The sequence below is a fragment of the Hyperolius riggenbachi genome, chromosome 11 (genome assembly GCF_040937935.1).
Source record: "Hyperolius riggenbachi isolate aHypRig1 chromosome 11, aHypRig1.pri, whole genome shotgun sequence".
NCBI lineage: Eukaryota > Metazoa > Chordata > Amphibia > Anura > Hyperoliidae > Hyperolius > Hyperolius riggenbachi.
The window spans coordinates 205,486,840-205,511,833 of NC_090656.1; the positions used below are offsets into that span (position 1 = coordinate 205,486,840).

At 45.4% G+C, this 24,994-nt stretch overlaps 1 protein-coding gene across 3 annotated transcripts in view; it reads right to left on the bottom strand.

Annotated features, from left to right (window-relative positions):
- PIK3C2A (phosphatidylinositol-4-phosphate 3-kinase catalytic subunit type 2 alpha) overlaps positions 1-24,994 on the bottom strand; it is a 125,276-nt gene that overhangs the window by 13,633 nt on the left and 86,649 nt on the right. For all 3 annotated transcript variants that reach the window (XM_068261075.1, XM_068261076.1, XM_068261077.1), the window contains exons 13-24: positions 24,244-24,366; positions 21,881-22,048; positions 18,781-18,892; positions 16,040-16,182; positions 13,650-13,838; positions 11,284-11,380; positions 11,052-11,146; positions 6,853-7,033; positions 5,985-6,089; positions 4,366-4,458; positions 4,148-4,277; positions 934-1,070 (exon numbers count right to left, since the gene is read on the bottom strand). In XM_068261075.1, coding sequence (XP_068117176.1) covers positions 934-1,070; positions 4,148-4,277; positions 4,366-4,458; positions 5,985-6,089; positions 6,853-7,033; positions 11,052-11,146; positions 11,284-11,380; positions 13,650-13,838; positions 16,040-16,182; positions 18,781-18,892; positions 21,881-22,048; positions 24,244-24,366 — 1,573 coding nt within the window. The remainder of the gene's footprint in view (positions 1-933; positions 1,071-4,147; positions 4,278-4,365; positions 4,459-5,984; positions 6,090-6,852; positions 7,034-11,051; positions 11,147-11,283; positions 11,381-13,649; positions 13,839-16,039; positions 16,183-18,780; positions 18,893-21,880; positions 22,049-24,243; positions 24,367-24,994) is intronic.

Sequence of the window (24,994 nt, forward strand, 5' to 3'; positions counted from 1 at the left end):
AAGCCGTAACTGAATCGGAATCATTTGCAGTGTGCAAGAGGCCTTATTAGAGAGAGTGCAGCCGATATATAAAGAAAGCCTGTATATTAGAAAGAGCAGCCAATATATAAAGAGAACCCGTATATTAGAGAGAGAGAAGCCAATGTACAAAGAGCACTCGTATATTAGAAAGAGAGCAGCCAATATGTAACGCGAACCTGTATATAAGAGAGAGCAGCCTATATATATAATGAAAAGCCATATGTTAGAGAGTGCAGCCAAAATATAAAGAGAACCTGTATATTAAAGAGACTCTGTAACATTAAAAAGATCCCCTGGGGGGTACTCACCTCGGGTGGGGGAAGCCTCCGGATCCTAATGAGGCTTCCCACGCCGTCCTCTGTCCCACGGGGGTCTCGCTGCAGCCCTCCGAACAGCCGGTGACTGTGCCGACTGTCAGTTCAATATTTACCTTTGCTGGCTCCAGCGGGGGCGCTGTGGTGACTTTCGGCACGGAAATAGACGGAAATACCCGATCTTCGTCGGGTCCGCTCTACTGCGCAGGCGCCGGAAACTTGCGCCTGCGCAGTAGAGCAGACCCGACGGCGATCGGGTATTTCCGCCTACTTCGGCGCCGACAGCCGTCAGAGCGCCTGCGCAGGAGCCAGGAAGGTAAATATTGACGTCACCGCTGCACGGACTCCACGTAGGCCTGCAGCGAGACCCCTGATGGATGGAGGACGGCGTGGGAAGCCTCATTAGGATCCGGAGGCTTCCCCCACCCAAGGTGAGTACCCCCCAGGGGCCGTTTTGTCGTTACAGTTCCTCTTTAAGGAGACTAGCCCGGTGACCATGCATTGAATGGTACAGATACACAGTACATGATAGGCAACACCACATGCTGAGTGACAAGTAATATACTGATGATTGTAATTCCTGGTGGATGTTGCTCACCTTCTCATACTCCTCCTCGGAGGGGTTGTATTTCCGCAGCCACTCTGCCAGGGGTTTGTCCTTGAAGGAACCAGTCAGTCCATACTCCACCTGTATCTTCCTGAGGGTGTCAGAGGACAGCACCAACTCCACCAGCCCTGGCACAAAGCATATCAGTATGGCCGTCACTTTTCAGTTCTTTTTTTCAATCTTACATTATTTTGCTATCACATATAATAGAAACTGAGTCTTATAGAAAACCTATAGATATCTGGACAATGTAAAAGGAGGGAAGAGAGAAGGGGGGGGGGGGGTGTTAGAGAGGAAACTGGGGGAGGCAGGAGGAGAGTTTAGGGAGGAGCAGCAGAGAGAAGGGTTTAGAGGGGTGGGGGGTGGGGAGGTTTAACCTCTTAAAGTGATCCTTAAGCCAACTGAAAAAAATGAGATTTACTCACCTGGGGCTTCCCTCAGCCCCCAGCAGCCGATCGGTGCATGTCCCAGGACCCGCCGGCGAGCACTTCCGGTTTGGCCGTCACCGGCCGACAGGCATGGGAACGCGAGTGATTGTTCACGTTCCCAGCCTGTATATCGCCCCCTATGCTGCTATTGCGGCCAGCTGGTTGACGTAATATCTGGCAGCTGGTAATATCCTCAAGAGGCTTTCCCCATCTTCCTCAACTCGAGCTCTGGGAGAATAAGCCGAGCCCACTCGGGGCCATGCTACCGCGCAGGCGGAAGACATTGACAGGCAGCTTTTCAGGGGTCCCAGCACTGGAACGAACTAGTGGAGGAGGACAGGTGGAAGCCTCTAGAAGATCCAGAGGCTTTCCCCTCCTGAGGTGACTATCTCATAGGGGCACTTTTTTCCCTACACAAGTGCAAGGAAAGTTGGAGAAAAACGAATGCAAATCAGAGCAGGTGGCAGTGTGACCAATCAGAATCCTTGATCTGGGAACCTGCTCTATTCTTGCACCAGTTCTCTGATTTTCCTGGCACTGGATTTGTTCCTGTCCCAGCATTAGACGCTAGCAGAATGACAACACGTCTGTTATATTTCTGGCCAGAATCCGGCCAGGAGGCTGCTTTTATCAGTCTTCATTCGCAGGCAGCAGAGAACTGGGACGTCACCCAAGTGTCAGATGGCCTCTAACAGGACACTAATGGGCTGCACAGAGCCTTGCCAGAAATGATCATATGTGACAGAAGGACACAACCTGCCAGCAGCTGATAACAGCCATGTATGCTGGGCTTGGGAGAGCTGAATATACTGTTCTGTGGCGTGGGTTGCAGGAGACGTCCCTGCAACCCAATCTGACCCGGCCATTTCATCCAAACCAAGTTATGTGTCAGGACCAGAAAACTGCAGGTGCCTAACACAGACATCAGACTGTCAGCCTGAACAATCACAGATCACTGCTTTGGCTGAAGGACGTTTATTATCTTTAGGGAGCTTAGGAGGATGAGGCATGCAGATTTTACGACTATTTCTGTGGCAGAAAAGTGTCTGGGAAAGGCGGCTCTTTCGGCCGATCACTGGCTGAGAGCTGATTGGATAGTGGCTGGATAGTGTAATGGTTAAGCGCTTTGCCACTAACACGGGAGACCAGGGTTTGAATCTTGGCTCTTCCTCAGTAAGCCAGCACCTATTCAGGAGACCTTGAGCAAGATTCCCTAACACTGCTACTGCCTGTGCCCTAGTGGTTGCAGCTCTGGCACTTTAAGTCCGCCAGGAGAAAAGTAAAGTGCGATATAAATGTTCTGTGTCTTGTATAAGCTGTAACTGTGTGTAAGAAGTGTGCAATGCTTGTGAAAGTGTGTAGTAAGTCAGGTGAACCAGGTGCACTTCAGGGAATGTTCATGTATGACAAGAAGCACAGACCAACTGCAGTCTAAATCCATCTACCTTCCCAGAACTTTGCACTACCATGAGGGGGTACCAGGACTCAACTCTACCACCATGTGACATTCAGACTAAGCCCTACCATTACTTGGAATCATCTCTACCACTAAATGTTACCTGGAATCAACGATACCACTAAGAACTACCAGTACTAAGCCCTACCGCTAGAGGCTGCTTGACTAAGCTCTACCACTATGTGGCACCCAAGCTCGGCTCTACCACTAGTGGGCAAGTGGGCAACAAGACATAGCCCTACCACTAGAACAGGGGTCAGGAACCTTTTTGACTGAGAGAGCCATAAATGCCACACTTATTTTAAAATGTAATTCTGTGAGAGCCATACAATAGGTTTCAAACTGGGACAGTAGGGCTTACATCTCTGTTGCCATGGTGATGTGTATACAGTTGATCCGCCGGGCAGCGGAAGTGTCAGACACATCTTCAGCTTCTTTTGGGTTTCAGTATCATCAGCAATTTCCATGAGAGCCAGACAGGAGAAATACAGACTAACAGCCTGTACAATTAGCTAGCGGACTTGGGGGTTGATTCAGTTTGTAGGCCGAGATCCCAGCACTTTGGCCGGGGATCTTGTTTTACAAAGTCACTGGACCTGACAGGGTCCAGAGTGAAACAATTGGAGCAGCAGTTCGTTTGGAGGTAGCACGAGTAAGTTAGTAGTGTATGCTACAGCAGTAGCGTGCACCACTTTGAAAATGTTACTTGTGCTGCCACACTAAGCTGCGCTGCTTGAGCAGTGTAGCTTAGTGAATCAACCCCACTGATTTGTCTGTGAGCCAGATGTAGCCATCAAAAGAGGCACATCTGGCTCCCGAGCCATAGGTTCCCTACCCCTGCACTAGAGGCTTCCCGATTCAGCTGTCACTTGACATCTACTGGACTCAAGCTCTACTACTTACAAGCACCAAAACTCAGCCCTTCCACTAGAATCTCCTGAACTCAACTCTACCACCGTGAAGCACCCAGACTCAGCTCTACTACTAGTGGACAACATGATTTATCCCTACCATTAGGGGGAACCCAAACTCACCTCTACCACTAAGGGCTCACTGGACTCAGCTCTACCTCTAGCAGTCATCTGGACTCAGTCCTACTACTAGATGGCACCAGGACTGAACCCTACCACTATGGGGCACCAGGATTCCTCTTTGCTATTGGGGGGCCCATAACACAACTCTTTCAATTTGAGACAGCAGAATTCAATTCTACCATGGATAGACATCGGGGCTCAGCTCGAACATTAAGAGGTTGGTGGTGCTTCTCTCTAGCCATAATAACTAACTCCATGGATGTGACAGAACATTCAGTAAAACACACCTCTGTCTTTGCCAGTGGACAGACATTTAAAGAGGACCATCCGCATGTCCAGGCCCTCCTGCAACCACAACTTGTCCATAATCTTTATCATCTGCAGAGCCAGCATGTCTTGCCGCAAATCTTCTCCCACCTATAAGAGAGATGTGGGTGGAGTTCAGCCATGGGTATGGCACTGGGAGAAGGAATTTGTATTATCACTCAACAAGCAGCTGTGTTACCTTAAACATAGCATTAATTTCCTCCCCCAGTGGATCGGTGTTGACCATGGTCACCTTCAGAGGTACTGCATTGGAATTGTAAAAGGAACAGGCCTGCAGAGAAGTAAACACAGAGTTATAATGAAAGGGAGGCTATTCATTATAAGTTATTGGTTGAAAAAAAACACATCCATCCAATTCCAACCAGAAAGATAAATAATTCAACATTAGGTGCATTTCTGTCAGGCACAATTACATATCCAAGTTGATCTAGGGGAAGGCAATAAAACCCTTAAAAGGCTTGGGCAAATTAATCTTTAAACTTGGGACTCCGAGTAGTGCAGAAACTATGGAAAGATGCATATAATTTTAAACACTTAACGACCAGCCAACGGCGATAGGCGGCGGCTGGTCGTTTGTGGATTTCCATGAACGATCGGCTCGCAGGCTAAATGTAAACACGCGGGGAAATAATCCCGTGTTTACATCATACGGCGCTGCTGTTACAGCAGCGCCGTAAAGGAGATCAGCGATGTCCGGCCTCTGTACCGCCCATAGAGAGGGGAGGAAGGGAGGGAGGCGGAATAGCGCTGCGGAGGGGGGCTTTGAGGAGCCCCACCACAAGGCACAAGCAGGCGGTGATCAGACCCCCCCCCCCAGCAGGACGCCCCCCTAGTGGGGAAAAAAAGGGGGGGGGGGGAAGTCTGATCGCCCTGCCTATAACAACGTTTACTGTAAAGAACTCTTTCCTATATAGATGACGAAATCTTCTTTTCCTCCATACGCAGACCATGCCCCCTTGTCTTAAGGACAAAGCCTACGGGCCAAAAAGCTTATCAGCAAAAGCTTTTGTATTGCCCTCTGATGTATTTATACACATTAATCTGGTCACCCTTTAGGCTGCGTTTACACTTAGCAGCCTGCCATGGGATCACCGCACCGCATGAATCGGTATTTTAAATGACCCTGCGACAGAGTCCGGCAACAGAATAATATGCGCCTAGGCCTGCCCATGCTCAGTGACATACTCCCTGATGGGCAGGAAGTAAGTCACTGGGATTCCCGCCGACCTGCGCGTACATGCCGCGTTGCGCCATGCTCCGTTTACACTTACTGCTTTGCTTTGCCATAGACTTGCATTACTGCAAAATCCTTGTGGTAGGCGTGGATCATGCAGTAACGCATGGATGACTTTGCAGCGGAATTGCGGTAAGTTAACTACTTCCGGCGCAGCGTGACGCATTGCGTAAGTATGAAAGTCTACATAGACTTTCATTACCCTTGCAACGGGGGAGTGTCCCACACAGTGATGTAACGTGGTATGTGTAAAAAGGCCCTTAGGCTTTTTTTTTTCAAGCTAAATTAGCCCAGTTTGTCCAACATTTCTTGGTAAATGTGAACTTCTATCTCCCTGATTAATTTAGTTGTCCTTCTTTGTACCTGTTCTGGTATGTCAATGTCCTCCCTATAGTGTGGTGCCCAAAACGGTATCCCATATACATACAACCCACCCTCTGTGAATGATACAAAAAGCGCCAATACAGATTAGATTTCCATGCTGCCCCCTTCACTACACCGCAGACTAGATCTCCAGTAATGTACACATTTTTGTAGCTGTTCAGGGAACACTCAGCACCGACCTTGACGTTCAGCTCTTTGGCCTCAAGACTCGGGTTGAGCGGCAAACGGATTTTGTTCTTCTTGAAGAGAAGCTGCACACGCTCCATCTCCTCCTGGAGAACCACCTGCAGGAATAGAATATACAGCAACCATCACTCTCTAACCTCTACAATCCGATCTGTGGTCCACACAATCCTGCCAGAGTTGCCTGGAGATAACACAACAAGGGTGAGGGTAAAAAAACAGAAAGAACGACATGGTGGAAGCTAAACTGAATGGCCCATTTTATGTTTCAACTGTGGAAGCCAAACAACAATAAATTACATTACATTTTAACCAAACAGGTATTAGATAATTAAGCCCTACATCTGAATGGGAATGGACTATATCAGTTTTAAAGGACACCGGAGGCAAAAAAAAACCGAATTAAATAAACGAAATCTACTTTTTAAGTTTTAACTGTTTTATTGGTTTTGCTCAATGACACATTATTGAAGTATGCCAGAGCTAAAATCTATTAACTATTGACCCTTTTATCTCTTTCCTGCTCTCAGAAGCCATTTTCTGCTAGAAAAGTGTTTTTGTAGTTGGAATTTCTTATCAGTGAGGGTCACACTGTAGTCACTTCCTGTCTGGGTCAGGACTGAGTCAGCCACTTACATACCTGATATTTCCCTCTTTCAGGCAGAGAAAGAAAAAAAGGAACACAGCATAGTAATTTGTGTGCTAGGCACTGTATACACATGTCTATCTCATCATGTCACATGTCACCTTGAGTATCCTTTAAAACCTGCAATATTCCCGGGAATTACAGAAAACATTTCACAGGGAGGAATAATCCCCAAAAATAAGGGCTCATATTTGTGGATCTCAACACTTATGTCTTACCTGTCTTGTAGAGCCACTTGCTTGTCGGACCTTCTCAGCAACGGCGCCCAGAACTTGAGTTAGTCTGGTCTGCTTCCCAAGTTCCTTCCGCAGCCCACTACCCACTATAGACAGTAGAGCGCCGAGGATGTGCTCGTAGCGGGTCCCAAAGTGTGGATCATTCAGAGAGTCCTTCAGCAGCCTGGAAGCAAATATCACCATTATATCCCACTGAAAAACTGCAAGCTGAGCTGTACTGCTATCCTGGCACAGGCAGGGGGCGCTGTGAGAAACAGGTGAGCACATGCATTTATATATGTACAGTAAGACTAGGAAACATTTATATAACATGCTGAAATGCAGATTTACACACAGTGCATGTTTTTGTTTTTCCAAAGTGAGTTGAGTTTGTGTTGTGTAAGTTCAGGAATGATTTCCAACACATTACAGAAGCTGTACCTCACAGTCTGCCACAGCTTTGGTACATCTGACTTTAGCAACAGTTATATCTTTATTATCCCATAAACACAACATGAAAGAGAGTTAACATTCCTCATCGTGAGTCCCCCCCCCCCCCCCCCCCCCCGACACTTCTCACACTCTCTGGCCTGTCCGCAGGACTCAGCCCCACCAGATATTTATAGCAGTTGGAAGACATGGAAAAATTCTGGAACCGCAGTGAGATAAAGCTGGATCTGAAGAGCTCAAACCTGAGAGTGAACTACATGTAACCTGGAGAGATGCTCAGCAGTATACAGTGGTTTCAAAAGTACTAGTTGCATTCCTGATTTTCTCTATTTTGTTTATTGATCACAGGTGTGCACGGGTGAGTTTAGCATACAAGCTGCCTTCTGACCACAGAGCAATCAGTGTGCTGCACGCACAGTCCTCTCCTGAAGGTTTATCTGTTTTACTGACCTGAGGAACTGGGCGAGGCCCCATGAAACGTGTTGTCAACAGCATAACTGGTTTTTGAACATTACATATTTATTTTTCCAAATTTCTTGTGTGGGCCATCATAGGAGGTAAGATATTTCTTTATTTAAATGTTTCTCCTGTATGCCAACCCACTCCAAAAACATATACATTTTGGGCGTCCCCAATATCCAAATCCCCTTGATTGTGTTTGCTCTCCAAACTAATCTAGGATAATGGGTAATCACCAAAGGGCCATGAACTAAGCATGAAAACAGACAAGTTTCGTGAGACCAAGCTCCATTCATTAGATCAAATACAGTGCAGTGAGACCAGTAGGAAGGGAGATTGCCTCCTGATGAAGGGAGCTTGGAATCACAAAACACATTCTCAATTTCTGTAGTTAATTAACGGTCCTTAGGTGATTACCAGCTGTGCATCACTGCAGGTAAGCTAACTGTCACCCAATCGATTGACTCCTGAACTCTGCGGGCAACAGTAATTGTACATTTAGTCCACCCCGATGAGCTGTAAAAGCAAAACATTTCTAACTTGGAAATCCTTTGACGTCTTGTGTCTGGACCTTACATGGGCAGCTCATTTTCCAAACACCATCTAATGCGGCTGAATTAGAAACTATAGAGAAATGTCAGCCAAAATTTCTCCACAATGCCGAAAACTCACCTCCTGTTACTGGAAGTGTTTGGTTAGAGTTGTTACTGGTAAAGTTTGCACAACCAAGTATTCTGTTTAGGAAGCAAGTGCTTATTCACATTGGGGTGCTGGTGAACCTTTGCCCTTTGTAAATCAAATGAACATTCAAAAAGGTGTATTATGTTTACTTGAGTTGTCTTCTGTATTATACCAATTTTGGGTGGGAATAAAAACACGATTAAGCAGAAAAAGAGGAAATTAGACAGGAGTTAAATACTTTTTCTACTACTAGCCAATTAAGGTATATAGTTAACACAGGACACATGCACTCCCTAGTATAGAAAGTGACCCTAGGACACATGCACTCACCAGTATACACACTGACCCCTGTCACATGTACTCACCAGTATACATAGTAACTGCAGGACACACATAATGTGACCGCAGGACACATGCACTCACCAGTGGACACAGTGATGGGAGGGGGACACAGACATTTGTGTACGTGGTGACTGAAGGATAAATGCATTGGCTAGTATACATAGTGACCGCAGTACACATGCACTCACCAGCAGAAAAAGTGACCAGAGGATACATCCAGACATTAGTGTACATAGTGACCAGAGGAAACACCTGTATACATACAGCAGTGACTGCAGGACACAAGCACTCACCAACAGACATAGTGACGGGAGGAAACACAGACATACAGTGGAGGAAATAATTATTTGACCCCTCACTGATTTTGTAAGTTTGTCCAATGACAAAGAAATGAAAAGTCTCAGAACAGTATCATTTCAATGGTAGGTTTATTTTAACAGTGGCAGATAGCACATCAAAAGGAAAATCGAAAAAATAACCTTAAATAAAAGATAGCAACTGATTTGCATTTCATTGAGTGAAATACGTTTTTGAACCCCTACCAACCATTAAGAGTTCTGGCTCCCACAGAGTGGTTAGACACTTCTACCCAATTAGTCACCCTCATTAAGGACACCTGTCTTAACTAGTCACCTGTATAAAAGACACCTGTGCACAGAATCAATCAATCAAGCAGACTCCAAACTCTCCAACATGGGAAAGACCAAAGAGCTGTCCAAGGATGTCAGAGACAAAATTGTAGACCTGCACAAGGCTGGAATGGGCTACAAAACCATTAGCAAGAAGCTGGGAGAGAAGGTGACAACTGTTGGTGCGATTGTTCGAAAATGGAAGGAGCACAAAATGACCATCAATCGACCTCGCTCTGGGGATCCGCGCAAGATCTCACCTCGTGGGGTGTCAATGGTTCTGAGAAGGGTGAAAAAGCATCCTAGAACTACACGGGAGGAGTTAGTGAATGACCTCAAATTAGCAGGGACCACAGTCACCAAGAAAACCATTGGAAACACATTACACTGCAATGGATTAAAATCCTGCAGGGCTCGCAAGGTCCCCCTGCTCAAGAAGGCACATGTGCAGGCCCGTCTGAAGTTTGCCAATGAACACCTGAATGATTCTGTGAGTGACTGGGAGAAGGTGCTGTGGTCTGATGAGACCAAAATAGAGCTCTTTGGCATTAACTCAACTCGCTGTGTTTGGAGAAAGAAAAATGCTGCCTATGACCCCCAAAACACCGTCCCCACCGTCAAGCATGGGGGTGGAAACATTTTGCTTTGAGGGTGTTTTTCTGCTAAGGGCACAGGACAACTTAATCGCATTAACGGGAAAATGGACGGAGCCATGTATCGTGAAATCCTGAACGACAACCTCCTTCCCTCTGCCAGGAAACTGAAAATGGGTCGTGGATGGGTGTTCCAGCACGACAATGACCCAAAACATACAGCAAAGGCAACAAAGGAGTGGCTCAAGAAGAAGCACATTAAGGTCATGGAGTGGCCTAGTCAGTCTCCGGACCTTAATCCAATAGAAAACCTATGGAGGGAGCTCAAGCTCAGAGTTGCACAGAGACAGCCTCGAAACCTTAGGGATTTAGAGATTATCTGCAAAGAGGAGTGGACCAACATTCCTCCTGAAATGTGTGCAAACTTGGTCATCAATTACAAGAAACGTTTGACCTCTGTGCTTGCAAAGAAGGGTTTTTCCACTAAGTATTAAGTCTTTTATTGTTAGAGGGTTCAAAAACTTGTTTCACTCAATGAAATGTAAATCAGTTGCTATCTTTTATTTAAGGTTATTTTTTTCGATTTTCCTTTTGATGTGCTATCTGCCACTGTTAAAATAAACCTGCCATTGAAATGATACTGTTCTGAGACTTTTCATTTCTTTGTCATTGGACAAACTTACAAAATCAGTGAGGGGTCAAATAATTATTTCCTCCACTGTAAGTGTACATAGTGACCGCAGGACACATACATTCACCAGTAGACAACGTGACCAGAGGATACATGCCCTCACCAGTATACATACAGTAGTGACTGCAGGACACAAGCACTCACCAACAGACATAGTGACGGGAGGAAACACAGACATTAGTGTACATAATGACCGCAGGACACATGCACTCACCAGTAGACAACGTGACCAGACCAGTAGACAACGTGACCAGAGGATACATGCCCTCACCAGTATACATACAGTAGTGACTGCAGGACACAAGCACTCACCAACAGACATAGTGACCAGAAAATGAGACAAAACGAGAAACTCACCAGTACAAATAATGGGCCACTCTGACGTTTCCCAGAGAGCGTGACAGCAGGAAGAGCACTAAGGCATTGTTTAGGTAAATCTCATATTTTAAGGCCTGAAATTAAAAAGATACATTGGAATCCTGGACAGCTGTGAAGAGTATAACACACTTTTTTTTATGAATATGTATCACATGTGGAGGTTATAATTGTGTACAGTGGTGACAAGTGACACATCAGAGAATTGTCCCACCTGTACAAACTGGGGAAGAAGATCCACCAACTCATCATCGCTCATTCCATCCTCGATCCACCTCACCGCGGCTGTGCGCACCTCCTGATCAGTAAACCTGGCGAGTGACAAACGAATCACTGAGAAACTGACCAACAGCCAAACCAAAACTACACCAGAATCTACAGCATAACCAAAGAGGGCTATGTACCCACCAGCAGATGCGTCCAGATGTATCGGGGATCTCCACCAATGTACAATCGTTTCCCCGATCCATCTGGCCCAATCGGTAAGCGTCAGAAACGAACGATCGCATAAATGATTATTTACGTGATCACGGCAAAACCCACGCAAGTCAATGAGGATCGTTCCGATCCCTTCAAAAATGATCGCCGTGGGTGGCATTTAACATCGTTTAACGAATTTCATTAAATGATGCTGCGCAATATGGAAAAAAGTTTGTCGAGCAACATTCCCCACAAGAATCGTTTAGTGTGTATGGGCCTTTAGGCCTGGGACCCAAAGGAGCTGTTTCAGCCATGCTTTGGAATCGCCAGCAATTTCAAAAGCGCTAGGCCAATTATCAATAAAGGTGATTCCGCAGGTGCGTTTGTGATTACCCCAGATCCAAATTGTGTGTCCTGAAGCATTTTTTTTTTATTTTCCCAGAGCAAATCACATTCAAGGCAATTATGGGCAAAAATCACACCCATTCCAGGAAACACATTAAAAACTGCAGCACTTTGCGATTACAGACATCTCAGTGATTTCCGTAATCGGAAACACTGCTCTCTGTGGGCCCTCGGCCTTACACACGACAATTTTCTATTATAGGAAATGTCACCACACTTTATGTAAAGTGCGCCCAGTCTGCTGCATGCAAGGACTTGGGAGGGATACAACCAGGGCTGGGTTTCTGGAAAGGCCACAAAGGCCCAGGCCTTGAGCAGCTGCAGCCCAAGGAGGCACCAGGACATGACAGAGGGAAACTGATGCTCAACAAAGCTGTTCATGAAAGAAAGGGGCTGCTGTACATGGATGACACATGGAGGGGGTGGGGGGCTGCACATGGAATGGGAGGAGCGCTGCTGCACAAGAAAGGGGAGCCCCAACGTACTTAGCCCAGGGGCACAAAAAGTATAAATCCGGCCTTGGATACAACAAGGGTGAAGAGACGCCCAAAATGAGATAAAATTACATTAAAAACAAAATAAAATTGAAAAAGTTTTCTTTTTCTATTTTCTTTTGTTCTTAAAGGATACCACAACTGACATGTGGCATAATGAGATAGACATGTGTATGTACAGTGCCTAGCACACAAATAACTATGCTGTGTTCCTTTTTTTTCTTTCTCTGCCTGAAAGAGCTAAATATCAGGTATGTAAGTGGCTGACTCAATCCTGACTCAGACAGGAAGTGACTACAGTGTGACCTTCACTAATAAGAAATTCCAACTATAAAACACTTTCCTAGCAGAAAATGGCTTCTGAGAGCAAGAAAGAGTTAAAAAAGGGGGAAATTCTTATCAGTGAGGGTCACGCTGTAGTCACTTCCTGTCTGAGTCAGGACTGAGTCAGCCACTTACATGCCTGATATTTACCTCTTTCAGGCAGAGAAAGAAAAAAAGGAACACAGCATAGTTATTTGTGTGCTAGGCACTGTACATACCCATGTCTATCTCATTATGCCACATGTCAGTTGTGGTATCCTTTAATGTAATTTTTTTCTCATTTTGGGCGTCTCTTAACCCTTGTTGTGTCAGTATTACCTCCCTCTCCGGGGGTGGGGTGGAAGGGTGTTATTGGACTCTAGTGGCCCTGCCACTGATCACCAATTACTTTTTTTAAGAGTGCAACCAACTTCCATCCAGCTACACCTGGAATGTCCGAGTGGAGATGGGTCATAGCTCTCCATCTGCTTCATGTGGTTGGTAACCCCTTTCTGCAACCTACCTTTGAGAGTATATTTCTCTCTCACACACTTTTCCAAAGTGACATAGTGTGCTATTGGTCTCCCGTTGTCTCTGAGTTTTTTCTAAGGTGTATTGTTCATCTCATCCTCCCGTTGATACCTGGGAGGGATGACTGTTGAATGCATCTGGAAAGCTGATGTGTGAACAGCTGAACTGCTAAACTTTGACCAGAGTTTGATGGGTGTAGTAGGATAACCACATGACAGGGCCTTTACAGCACAACAGTGCCACCAGTTTGAGGGCTCAGCCCAAAAATGACTCAGCACACATCACACACAGTGTCACCAGGCTGAGGGTTCAATGCGGAGATGACACTACAAACCTCACACAGGTAACAGCATGGATGGCCTATGAGCAGGCTCTGTAGATAATACTTTATTCCAGAGGTTACAGGGTGATGAAGACATTGACTCACCTGGAGTTCAGCAGTTCCAGTGCACACATTGGAGGCAGGGGCAGCCATGAGCGCAGCAGGGAGTAGATATCACCCAAATAGGAGATGTCCCATTTGGGCGCACTGGCCAGGATCTTAGGAAGGCTGTTCTTGTGCTGGAAGCAATAATGACGCTTCTCCCAGAGGAAGGATCTATCTTCTTTAGCTAAACTGAAGGTTGGCAGAAAACAAAGGAAGCAAAATTAGCATACATTCTGGAAAGATCTCATTTATTTATTATCAGTAGCAAATATTACCTATGAAACAGACATAAACACTAAAGCCCCACACCCACACTGGTCTGGCCTCTGCCCGCTGGTCTGAACTCCACCCATGGCTGGCGATAATGACCACCATGCCCGAGAATCGGGTGTCAGACCAGCGGGTGTACAGCTGCCGCACGACTATCGCTAAAGATCCGATATGTCAGATCTTGCCCGAGGATGGCATGATCGCATTGTTCTCACCGCTCCCCGCCTGCCAGAAGCCGCTTCTTCGCATTTGCCCATCTGCCAGAGGGTGATAACACATCTGTATAGCGTCATTAGATTTGCATGACATTCCCCCGTGGGTATGTAGCATAAAGGGATTTTTATGGCAATTTTTCTGAAGCTCTGCAATTTATTTTTTAACAACGAGCCATCGTTTCCGCGATCCCACAATGTGGGCACAGACGTACAATTACCTGAACAATGTCTGGCGATGCCTGGTAATAATGACCTTTACAATGGATTGGATATTTAAGATCCCCAATGACTCCTGCATCGTTTGACCTCTCATTTGTGCCCGTCGTGTGCCGCTGCGTGACGTCGTGTGTTACCGTTGGTAGGAAGATGGATCGGGGAACCTTGTTCATCGGGAGGCATTGCTGTGAGGTTCCCTGATCCATCTTCAGGTGAATATTCAGCTTTACACCCTGGCTGATATGCAGGACACTAGCAGAGATTATCCCCCACTGCTTAATTCACTCAACAGAGTAGCATGGGCATAGCTAGAAATCATTGGGCCCCATAGCACAATGTTGATGCCCCCCCCCCAAAACAAAAAAATATTAGCCACCTTTGTGCCCCCTTACCTTGAACCTATTTTAGGTAGCCACCAAGGTGCAAGTTAGTATAGGTAGCTAGTGTGCTCTCCTGCTCCCTCTCCCCAAAGTTGGGACCCATAGTGCGTGGCTGACGATAGGGGGTCCACTGCGAGCCCCCTGTGGTGCAGAGAGGGTGCCGTCTGAACAGGGAATTCACTGCTCTGAGCAGCTCCACCAGCGAGCTATTGCCTCCTCGCATCGTGTCTGCATAATTACAGCAGTCCCTCTCATCACATGGCCTGATGTCGGGTCACCTGACAAGAGGGGGCACTGCTGTCAAAGAGACGCGACACATGGAAAAAAATAGGCCGCCGCCAGAGCTGCCTGGGGAGGCGAGTTCCCTGTTCAGACGTCACCTTCTCTGCACCAAAGGGGGCCCGCAGCGGAACCCCTATTGCCAGCCACACTCCTGGCTACAGGCCCTATAGCAGCTGTTCTTGCTGCTATGGTGATCCCTACGCCAGTGCTGAGTAGGTTATCCTGATTAGACATTTGCTCTGGTGGTGTATATAAGAAAGGCCTGTAGTTAATTCAGCTGACATCAGTTTGAGTTTAAAGGGTGGTGTTATAAGGGTCAGATTTTCCAGAATTCACTAGCAATTCTACATCACACCAAGGTAACTTCCTCTCAGCCCCCTCCTATAGTGGCACCGCCCTCTCCCTTTAGATTGAAAGCCTTTGGCAGCACCCTCCTCCTTTGTGTATCCTACTTGACCATGCACCCTGCATACAGAATAAGGTGAACGTCTATTATTGGGACTACTACCCCCTCTCATGATCTGGCACTGTGTACCTTATTGCTTATTACCTTTATTGCTTTGTCTGTCACCCTATTGACAACGTCTGTAACCTTATTTATTGTCTAGCGTTGCCTAATATGCTGGCACTATATAAATCCAATAAATAATAATATTTACTGAACTGAATTGATACATCATGGGAGTTCCTTCTTGCTCACATAAAGCTGACTAAATGCAAATACCTTCTGTTTCAAACATACAAATTTATGTATAATACATGAGTGATCATCGCTTTCAAAAGGCATTAAATCATGGATTTCTGGTAACCAGGTGAAGGTTTTGATTTTACTAAAAAGTGCAAATGTTTTCAGCAGAAAGACAATTATAATAATACAGGGATCAGAAAAGTGTCACACTATTTGGAGAAATAATGTCAGGAAGCAGACTGCCACTCTAATGTCCTTTTGTGTCATAAAAGTGACGTTGAAGGCTGTGTGTGTCTGGTGTGGTTGGTTTGCTTCTGTGACAATTAAAACAATACCCACCCAGTGGGGGTCTCTTTAGAGAGCAGCACCAGGAGGCGGTTCTTGACGTCCTTGTCCAGTGTATCGATGCTCTGAGGTACGCAGCTACCACTCGCCTCTGGAACTTTGTACACAATATCAAATGCAGGAGAGGGGAAATCCACCTGGACAGAAGAGACAGATATGTTATCTCAGCAAAATCGCCACAGTCCAGGAATTTGCACCTTATGCTGCTTTCTCCAGCAGGATAAACATGTCTGAGTCCCACGCGGTCCTCCCGCGATCAGCACCGGTAATAGGCTCAGTCGGGTCCAGTCTGGGTCCAGCATGCGCAAAAGACCCAGACTGGACCTGTTACCAGGGCTGATCGCGGCTGAACGGCAGACTGTGGGAGGACAGCGTGGGACTCAGATGTGTTGATGCTGCTGGAGGAAGAAGCGGGTGAGTATCAAATCTTATTTTTACAACAGCTCTGGTACATTTTAAAGGGAACCCAAGGTGAAAAGGTAATGGAGGCTGCCATACTTATTTCCTTGTAAACACTGCCAGTTGCCTGGCAGCCCTGTTAATCTTCTGGCATAAGTAGTGTCGGAGTCAAAACTCTGGAACAAGCATATGGCTAATCCAGTAATACCTGAGTCAGAGTACTTGATCTGCTGCATGCTTGTTCAGGGTCTAGGACTAAAAGTATTAGCGACACAGGATCAGGAGGACTGCCAGGCAACTGGCATTGTTTAAAAGGAAATAAATATGGCAGCCATTATATCCCTCTCACCTCGGGTTTCCTTTAAGGTGCCCATACATTACTTGATTGCAGCATCGATATTAGTCATAGTTTGGTCATAATTTTGATGGATTTCCAGCTGCAGTTGATTAAAATGATTGATCCGTCATGCTGGAAAGATCTTGCTCAAAAAGACTTGGTTGGGTGCGCGGTGGTGGAGGCGTTCAGATTCCCAACGACCAGCAGACCCCCAAGCTGGTCTATCCCCATGTGTAATGTGTACCTTCCGGCCCATCACCTGTCCGCTTGCACACTCCTCTGGTGTCCCAAGTCTTCATTGTACATGGGAAGGGGGACTGGACTGGCTGGGGGTCCGTCTAACCACGCACCGGACCGAGCCTTTTTGAGCGAGATCTTCTCAGGATGCCGGATCGATCGTTTTGAAATGATTTTGCCCAGAAGCCAATGGAAACAACGATCGGGCACCATCAATCTCTACCAGATTTCATTATTATGATTGAACCTGTGAGATATTGATGCCCCCGAATCAAGTAATGCATAAGCACCTTAAAGGAAACCTGAGACGCTGAAAAAAACCCACATTTCTACATACCTGGGGCTTCCTCCAGCCAAACTGATCAGTCCCTCGCCTACCTCCCAGGCCACCTGGATCCTCCGCTAGCCAGCCCGGTAATTCCTCCAGCTGGGGAGGGGGGCTGCGCGGGCCACATTGCTCTCCCGTCACACTGCACCTGTGCAAACTGGATCTGATTTACCAGGCTGCCTAGCAGAGGATCCAGGCGGCCTGGGAGGGACTGATCAGCCTAAAAGAGGCTGGAGGTAGCCCCAGGTATGTACAATTTTTTTTTCCAGTGTCTCAGGTACACTTTAGTTGCGTCTGATACTTTCACACACAAGAGCCAGGCAGTACACTTTCCGTGCAGGTCCATATCATCCCGCCACATCTGATTCTCCCGAGGTGTAGTGCATACAACACAAGCGCATGCTCTGCTCTACCAGAAAAAGGATCCACAGCTAATCCAGCTATGGTAAAACCAATAAACGTTTATTGAAATCCAGACACAATAGCAGCTCACGCTTTCTGGGCGTATGATCAGGCCATAATCATCGGAGCTATGACTAAGGGCTGGTTGTACGCCACGAATGCATGAGCTGTCATTGTGTATGCATCTGGATTTCAATTAACATTTATTGGTTTTAGCAATGCTGGATTAGCTGTGGATGTTTTACTGGAATGGTTACTGGAGGTGCTGGCATTCACATGAATACTGCACGTTGATGGGGCTGAGTGGTTGTTTCTCTTGCTTAGATCTGCACTAAGGCAAAGTCACACACAATGGTCAGCTGGATAGTGTACTGGTAAGGCTGTTGCCTTTGATGCAAGATATGAGCTTTTGACCAGGGTTCAAATCCCGCTCAAGCCAGTGCCTAAAAACACTGCATTAAAGGACACCTGAACTGAGAGAGACATGGAGGCGGCCATATTTATTGCCTGGCCATCCTGCTGATCCTGTGTGTTTTAGCCATAAACCCCAAACAAGCATGCAGATCAGATATTTATCACTTCCGTTTGACTGGACTTGCTTGCTTGTTTCAGGTGTGCGATTCAGACACTTCTGTAGCCAGAAAGATCAGCAAGGCTGCCAGGCAACTGCTACTGTTTAAAATAAAATAAATATGGCAGCCTCCATATTAATAAGAATTCCAGTATTTGTATAGCGGGTTTCTCCTGTCGGACTCAAAGTGCTTGCAAGGCAGCCACAAGAGCGCAGTCAGTAGGCAGTAAGCAGTGTTAGGGAGTCTTGACCAAGAACTCCTAACTGAATAGGTGCTGGCTTACCGAAATAGGAAGAGCTGAGATTTGAACGAAGGTCTGCTGTGTCAGAGGCAGAGCCCTTATCCGTTACATTGCTGGATAGTGACTGGTGACTCTTTAAAAGACTCTTTAGGTGTTAGGAGGCTTTCCGTGTACACAAACACACTGCACAAACTCTACGGTGAGGTCGCACATACTCACCTGAATGACAAGCTTCTGCATACCGGTGCTCCTCCTGGTGGAAGCCCCAGGCCCAGCACCAGACAAGAAAGATGTCCACAGGTGTAGCAATTTGGTGCCACAAGTCAGAGTCCTGCAAAAGACATAGATCCAACTTAGCTAACCAAGTACTGGGAATATGCAAATCAACCAATGCTGATGCACATAATTCACTATGGTTGGGATATCTTAAACAGGAATTCTAGTGAAATTGACATACTAAAATAGCTTATCGTTTACAATATTCATTCATAGATTATTAAGTTAGTGTATGCCCATTGTAAAACCTTTCCTCCCCCTGATTTACATTCTGAAATGTATCACTGGGGGTGACGTCTTTAGTCCTGCCAGGTGATCTGTACGGAATGTTTGTTACTGAGAGTTCTATGCACAGAAAGAGATATTGCTTGCTTGGCAGTTGGAAAAAGCAGTAATCTCCCACAATGCAACGAGGTTCACAGACAGCAAACTGTCAGGACCATGGTCATGTTAATATATAATTGGGAAAGCTCCTTTCAAAGGGAAGGGCAAAAACACACAGTCATTTTTAGGGCCGTATCACATTGAGCGCTTGCCTGCCACTTCCTGGCCATCAAGGTTTGGTGGCAAAATCTTGTGATTTCAGCGCAATTTGCGCCTGTGATTCCTGTCAATAGAATGAGAATCACAACGCAATCGCCCCAAAGACACAGCATGCAGCAAGTTTGCGATTGATTGAAATTGCAAATGCCACAGTGTGAATGTATCCATAGGAATACATTAGCAGCAGCGCTTTGCTGTTCGCCAAGTATCAGCAAAGCGCTGAAAAAGCGCCAAGTGTGAACCAGCCCTGAGGGGGTGATCCACCACACCCACTATTTGATACTCATTTGATAAAAAGGACAATCATTTTCAATTAAAGTACCATGGCCCAATCTTGCAGTACGAAAGTTGATACAACTTTATTAGCACAAAAAAAAATACAAAAATGACGTTTTCGTAAAGCGTGAAATCAATCAGGCCTGAAACAATAACTTCTCGTTACGTCAAGCCATATTATAGAATCTATCAGTCTCATGTTTTTTTTCTGACATGCTTTGCTGCTATTCATGAAGACTGATTTCACACACAAAAGTTTTATGAAAACGTAATTTTTGTATTTTTTGTGCTAATAAAGTTGTTTTAACTTTCGTACTGCAAGATTGTGCCATGGTACTTTAATTGAAAAGGATTGTCCTTTTTAACAAATAAGGGCCATGTTCATGACATCACACTGTGGGAGGGATTTCACCACAATATCAGCCATATAGACCACACTGAAAATGTAATTAAGAAAAGGTAAAGATTTTTCTTGGGAAAGTGGGTATCGGCTACTGACCGGGACAAAGTTCAAACCTGTGTTTAAGTTCTTTGGTTTAGTTTTGTTTTAAGAGAACAAATAAACCCCTGATTCTCAAAAGAATCGCACACAACTGCTACACTAAGCCACTGCCCACAACTGTTCCGCCCACCCTAAACCGCTGCCCAGGGTACAACCTTCAGTTAATATATAGGATTGCTGGCAGATCAGCTGTTGAATGATCAACCCACTACTACTGGGATCTGAGCTTCTCTTATTGGTTTGTGGATGACAGGAGGGGGTGGGAGAGAGCTTCATGTCAGAGACATCAAGATCTTAAAGTGAACCAGAAACAAAGCACCCTCATGTATTTTACCATAGATATCAGTAGGAACATTAGATAAAAAACCTACCCTGCTCTGTTTTATCCTTTACTGCTCAGCCTGCTTGTTATCAGCCCTGATAAAATCCCGACTGCGCATTCAGTCTGGCTTTGCTCATGAATCATTATAGCGGAGTCTGTCTTTTCAAGCCCAAGCCTGCCCCCTTCTGGCTCTGCTATAATGATTCCTGAGCAAGGACAGACTGAATGCTCAGTCAGGGATTTTATCAGGGGTGATAACAAGCAGGCTGAGCAGTGAAGGCTAAAACAGAGAGCAGGGTAGGCGGTTTCTCTAATGTTCCCACTGATATATATATATATGGTAAAATACATGAGGAGGTTTGGTCTCTGGTTCACTTTAATTATTCAGCTCCCTCTGCTCAAACACATTATGGTCAGCTAAACACAGCAAACCCTGGTGGTAATAGAGAACAAGCACCATCTGGCACTGCATTCACCCAACCAATGACTACAGCTGGCAACAGGGGCGCCTCTAGGCATAGGCAGTACAGGCCATTGCCTGGAGTGCCATTGGTCCTGGGGGGCGCCATGTTGCTGGATTAAGACCCGCTCCAAAATTAAACCCTGCTTCCAGGCTAAGCTCTGCCCCCGTGGGTGTTCTATTACTTGCTTCTATGCATCTACTTAGCGTCTTAGTCTGTGGGTATTGGCAGGCAGTGCAGGGCTACAGGAAAATGACATCTGAACCCCAGCACTGGAGATTGTTTGTGTCTCCAGTGTAGGGCTTAGGGCACAATTTTCCTGTAGCCCTGCTCTGCCTGTCAGCGCGGGAGTTTTGCAGCTGAAGCTGCAGCACTAAGATCATTGGGGGAGCTACTGCATGCCAGAGGGAGGCCAGGAGAGGAGTCTTCTGCAGGTGAGTAAATGCTTTTTTTTCTTATAGGTGCACGCAGGTATTAGGGCTATAAAGGGGGAACTAATGGGAAGGGGGGGGGGAATAATCCTGCCTATGTGTATTTTCCAGTGAAACATTGCCCACATTACATGTATTTTCTGGTGAAACACTGTTGCATTACAGTTATTTTCTGGTAAAACGCTACTGCATTACGATTATTTTCTGGTGAAAGATTGCCGCATTACGATTATTTTTTGTGAGACACTGCCGCATTACGATTATTTTCTGGTGAAACACTGCTGCATTACGGTTATTTTCATGGGGGGTGCGCCATCAGGGTTGGGGGGGGTGCCACAGGTTTTCTCACCTAGAGTGACAAAATGGCTAGAGGCACCCCTGGCTGGCAAGACGGGGTGGTTCCTTGAGTAACATTATAACCTCCCTCACTACTGCGCTGATGATAGATACACATCAATGGTCTACATACATTAGCCACTCCCACCATCTCTTCAGTGATGTCACCTACCTCTTAAAGGAGAAGAGTGGAAGAGACACCTGTCCCAGCATCTCAGGGCCCTTCCTCTGCTTATTGGTGTCGGGAGACCCTCCGAAGTTTGGATTCAGGATACCGTACAGTCGTAGTTGCAGGATAGACTCTAATGGCAGCTGTGCAATTTGTATAGGGAAAATGATCCTGGAAAGTAGACACATTTTTATATTAACCATTACATTATCTTTCCAAGCTGGGAACTAAGCTTCAAGGACCACTATCGCCAAAATCATAACATTTAAAATATATGTAAACACATACAAATAAACAGTACGTTTCTTCCAGAGTAAAATGAGGTATAAATTACTTCTCTCCTACGTTGCTGTCACTTACAGTAGATAGTAGAAATCTGACAGAACCGACAGGTTTTGGACTAGCCTATCTCCTCATGGGGGGTTCTCAGAGTTTTGTTTAGCTTCAAAAGCACTTAGTGAATGGCGGCAGTTCTGTCCAAGTGCCAAAAAAGGCGTACAGAGAGGCTGGCCAGTATCATTGTATAAATCGTTTACAGGGAATGTTTTTATAAAGAATAAACGCCTTGCTGAGAATCCCTCATGAAGAGATGGACTAGTTCGGCTGTCAGATTTCTACTACTTACTGTAAGTGACTGAAACATAGGAGAAAAGTAATTTATGGCTCATTTTACTCTGGAAGAGACATACTTGTTATTTTTATAAGTTTACTTGTATTTTAAATTTACAGCTTCTTGCGATAGTGATCCTTTAAAAGGGGTTTGTATCATCCCCAAAAAATTTTTTCCCCAAAAATGGCTTATGCCTAACTGCAAGAACTGTGACATGCCAGTGAAAGTAAGGGAAGATTTTTTTTCCTTTTTCTCAGCATGCAAATGACAGAAAGCTTCCTATTTTGGATAAGATTAGGAAACTATGACCAGAAGGTAATTGAATCTTCCCCCTTCCCCCTTTGTAGAGTTTACACAGCGATGTAAGCCTGCTGCTTGAGGGACAGTATGCTGTGGCAGCAGTGAGGGAGAACTAACTCTGAACTGCGTAGAAGAGGAAAACAAAAAGAGAAAAAAAAGGAAAAGGGCAGAAGTTATATTTCTTTTGGCATCAAAGAGGAACAGTAAAGATGGAAACCAGCAGAAATAGCCCTTTTTTCATATCACATTTCTCCTAAATCTGACAGTCAACACTAAAAACAACAGAACAGGTAAGCTAAATAAGTAATTTCTTGTTGGATGACTATTTTTCCAGTTCATATGGAGTGCCCGCATTAAAGAACACTTGAAGTGAGAAGGATATGGAAGCTACCATATTTCATATTTATTAGCTTTTAAACAATGCAACTTGCCTGGCTGGCCTGTTGATCTTCTGCCTGTAATACAAAGTCAATAAACAAGCATGCAAATCAGATGTGGACTGGATTTACCGTATGCTTGTTTCAGGTGTGATGAATCAAACACTACTGATGCCAGAAATATTAGCAGAAGTTCCAGGCAACGGGTATAGTTTAGAAGGAAATAAATATGGCAGCCACCATATCCCTCTTACTTCAGGTGTACTTTAAGTCTGTATGCAGTGATAACCCAATACATCTCCTTTCTCCACACCCAGGCTTGACCAATAAACATTCATGGAAAAGCCCTTTTATACAGACACAGAACATTTATATTGCGCTTTTCTCCTGGAGGACTCAAAGCGCCAGAGCTGCAGCCACTAGGATGCGCTCTATAGGCAGTGTTAGGGAGTCTTGCCTAATTGCTCCTTACTAAATAGGTGTTGCCTAGCTTACTAAACAGAAAGAGCTGAGATTTTAACCCAGATTTGTCAGAGGAAGAGCCCTTAAAGATGAACTCCAGTGAAAATAATGTCATAAAAAAGTCCTTCATTTTTACAATATTATGTAGAAATGATTTAGTCAGGGTTTGCCCATTGTAAAATCTTTCCTCTCCCTGATTTACATTCTGGCATTTATCACATGGTGATATTTTTACTGCTGCCAGGTGATGTCAGTGGAAGGAGATACTGCTTGCTTTTTTGGCAGTTGGAAACAGCTGTTAACAGTTATTTCCCACAATGCAACGAGGTTCACAGGAACCATGGTCCTCACAGTATCCTGTGGGAGGGGTTTCACCACAATATGAGCCCCCTGAGGATCCGTTTGTGAAAAGGAATAGATTTCTCATGGGAAAGGGGGTATCAGCTACTGATTGGGATGAAGTTCAATTCTTGGTTACGGTTTCTCTTTAACCAGTACACTATCCAGCCACTATCCAACCATGTCTTTTTATTGCTATGTAGATATATAACACAAGGACAGGAGACCCCATTGGATATGGCCAAGCAAAGGCTCACCATCATCACTGTGGTACTTACAGCTCGTCCCATTTCACCAGATAGAAGAAGCTCTTGTACGTTCCCACCTTCTTGGACTGCACCGGTTTGAACAGATCCTTCCCGTTATACAGTAGAGAGCACATCAGATAATACTTTTCAAAGCTAAAATGTGAAGGAGAGGAGAACATCACTGACATAAGCGCACAAATACTCAGCAGAGGAAATTCAAAAGTTTATTATAAACTTACTGGAAACTTGTCTTTTGTAGCAGTTATAGGTTTTATATCATTTGTGTTTGTATTACAAGTGGCAATTTCCTCCCTTGATAGAAGGAAGCCTCTGGATCTTCCAGAGGCTTTACATGTCCTCCTCGAGACCGCCGATCTAGGGCTGGGACCCTCTGGAAACTCACAACCACGCTCCCATCCATGAACAAGCATGGCACGGCCGCACTACATAGGATGCCTCACCCCTGCACAGTAGCATGGGGCCGCTAAATCCTGGAGAAAAAAAGCCAGGCCTTAGCAGCTCTATGGCACCCGAGGGTTCCTGCGCAGTGCGCCATGCTGGTTCACTGACGGGAGTGCAGACGCAAACTTCCAGAGGGTGCTAGTGATGGATTACAGGTTTGCTTTAAAATGTATAAAAGGTGTATGCAGAACTTGCTTATATAATAAACGGTACCGCAGCAAAATGTAATTTTTCCGGTTTAAAAAATTTCTTTGCATTTTTTAAAATTGTTTTTCTTAAAAACGTCAAGGTCTTTAAAAAAACGGATACAGCTTTTAAA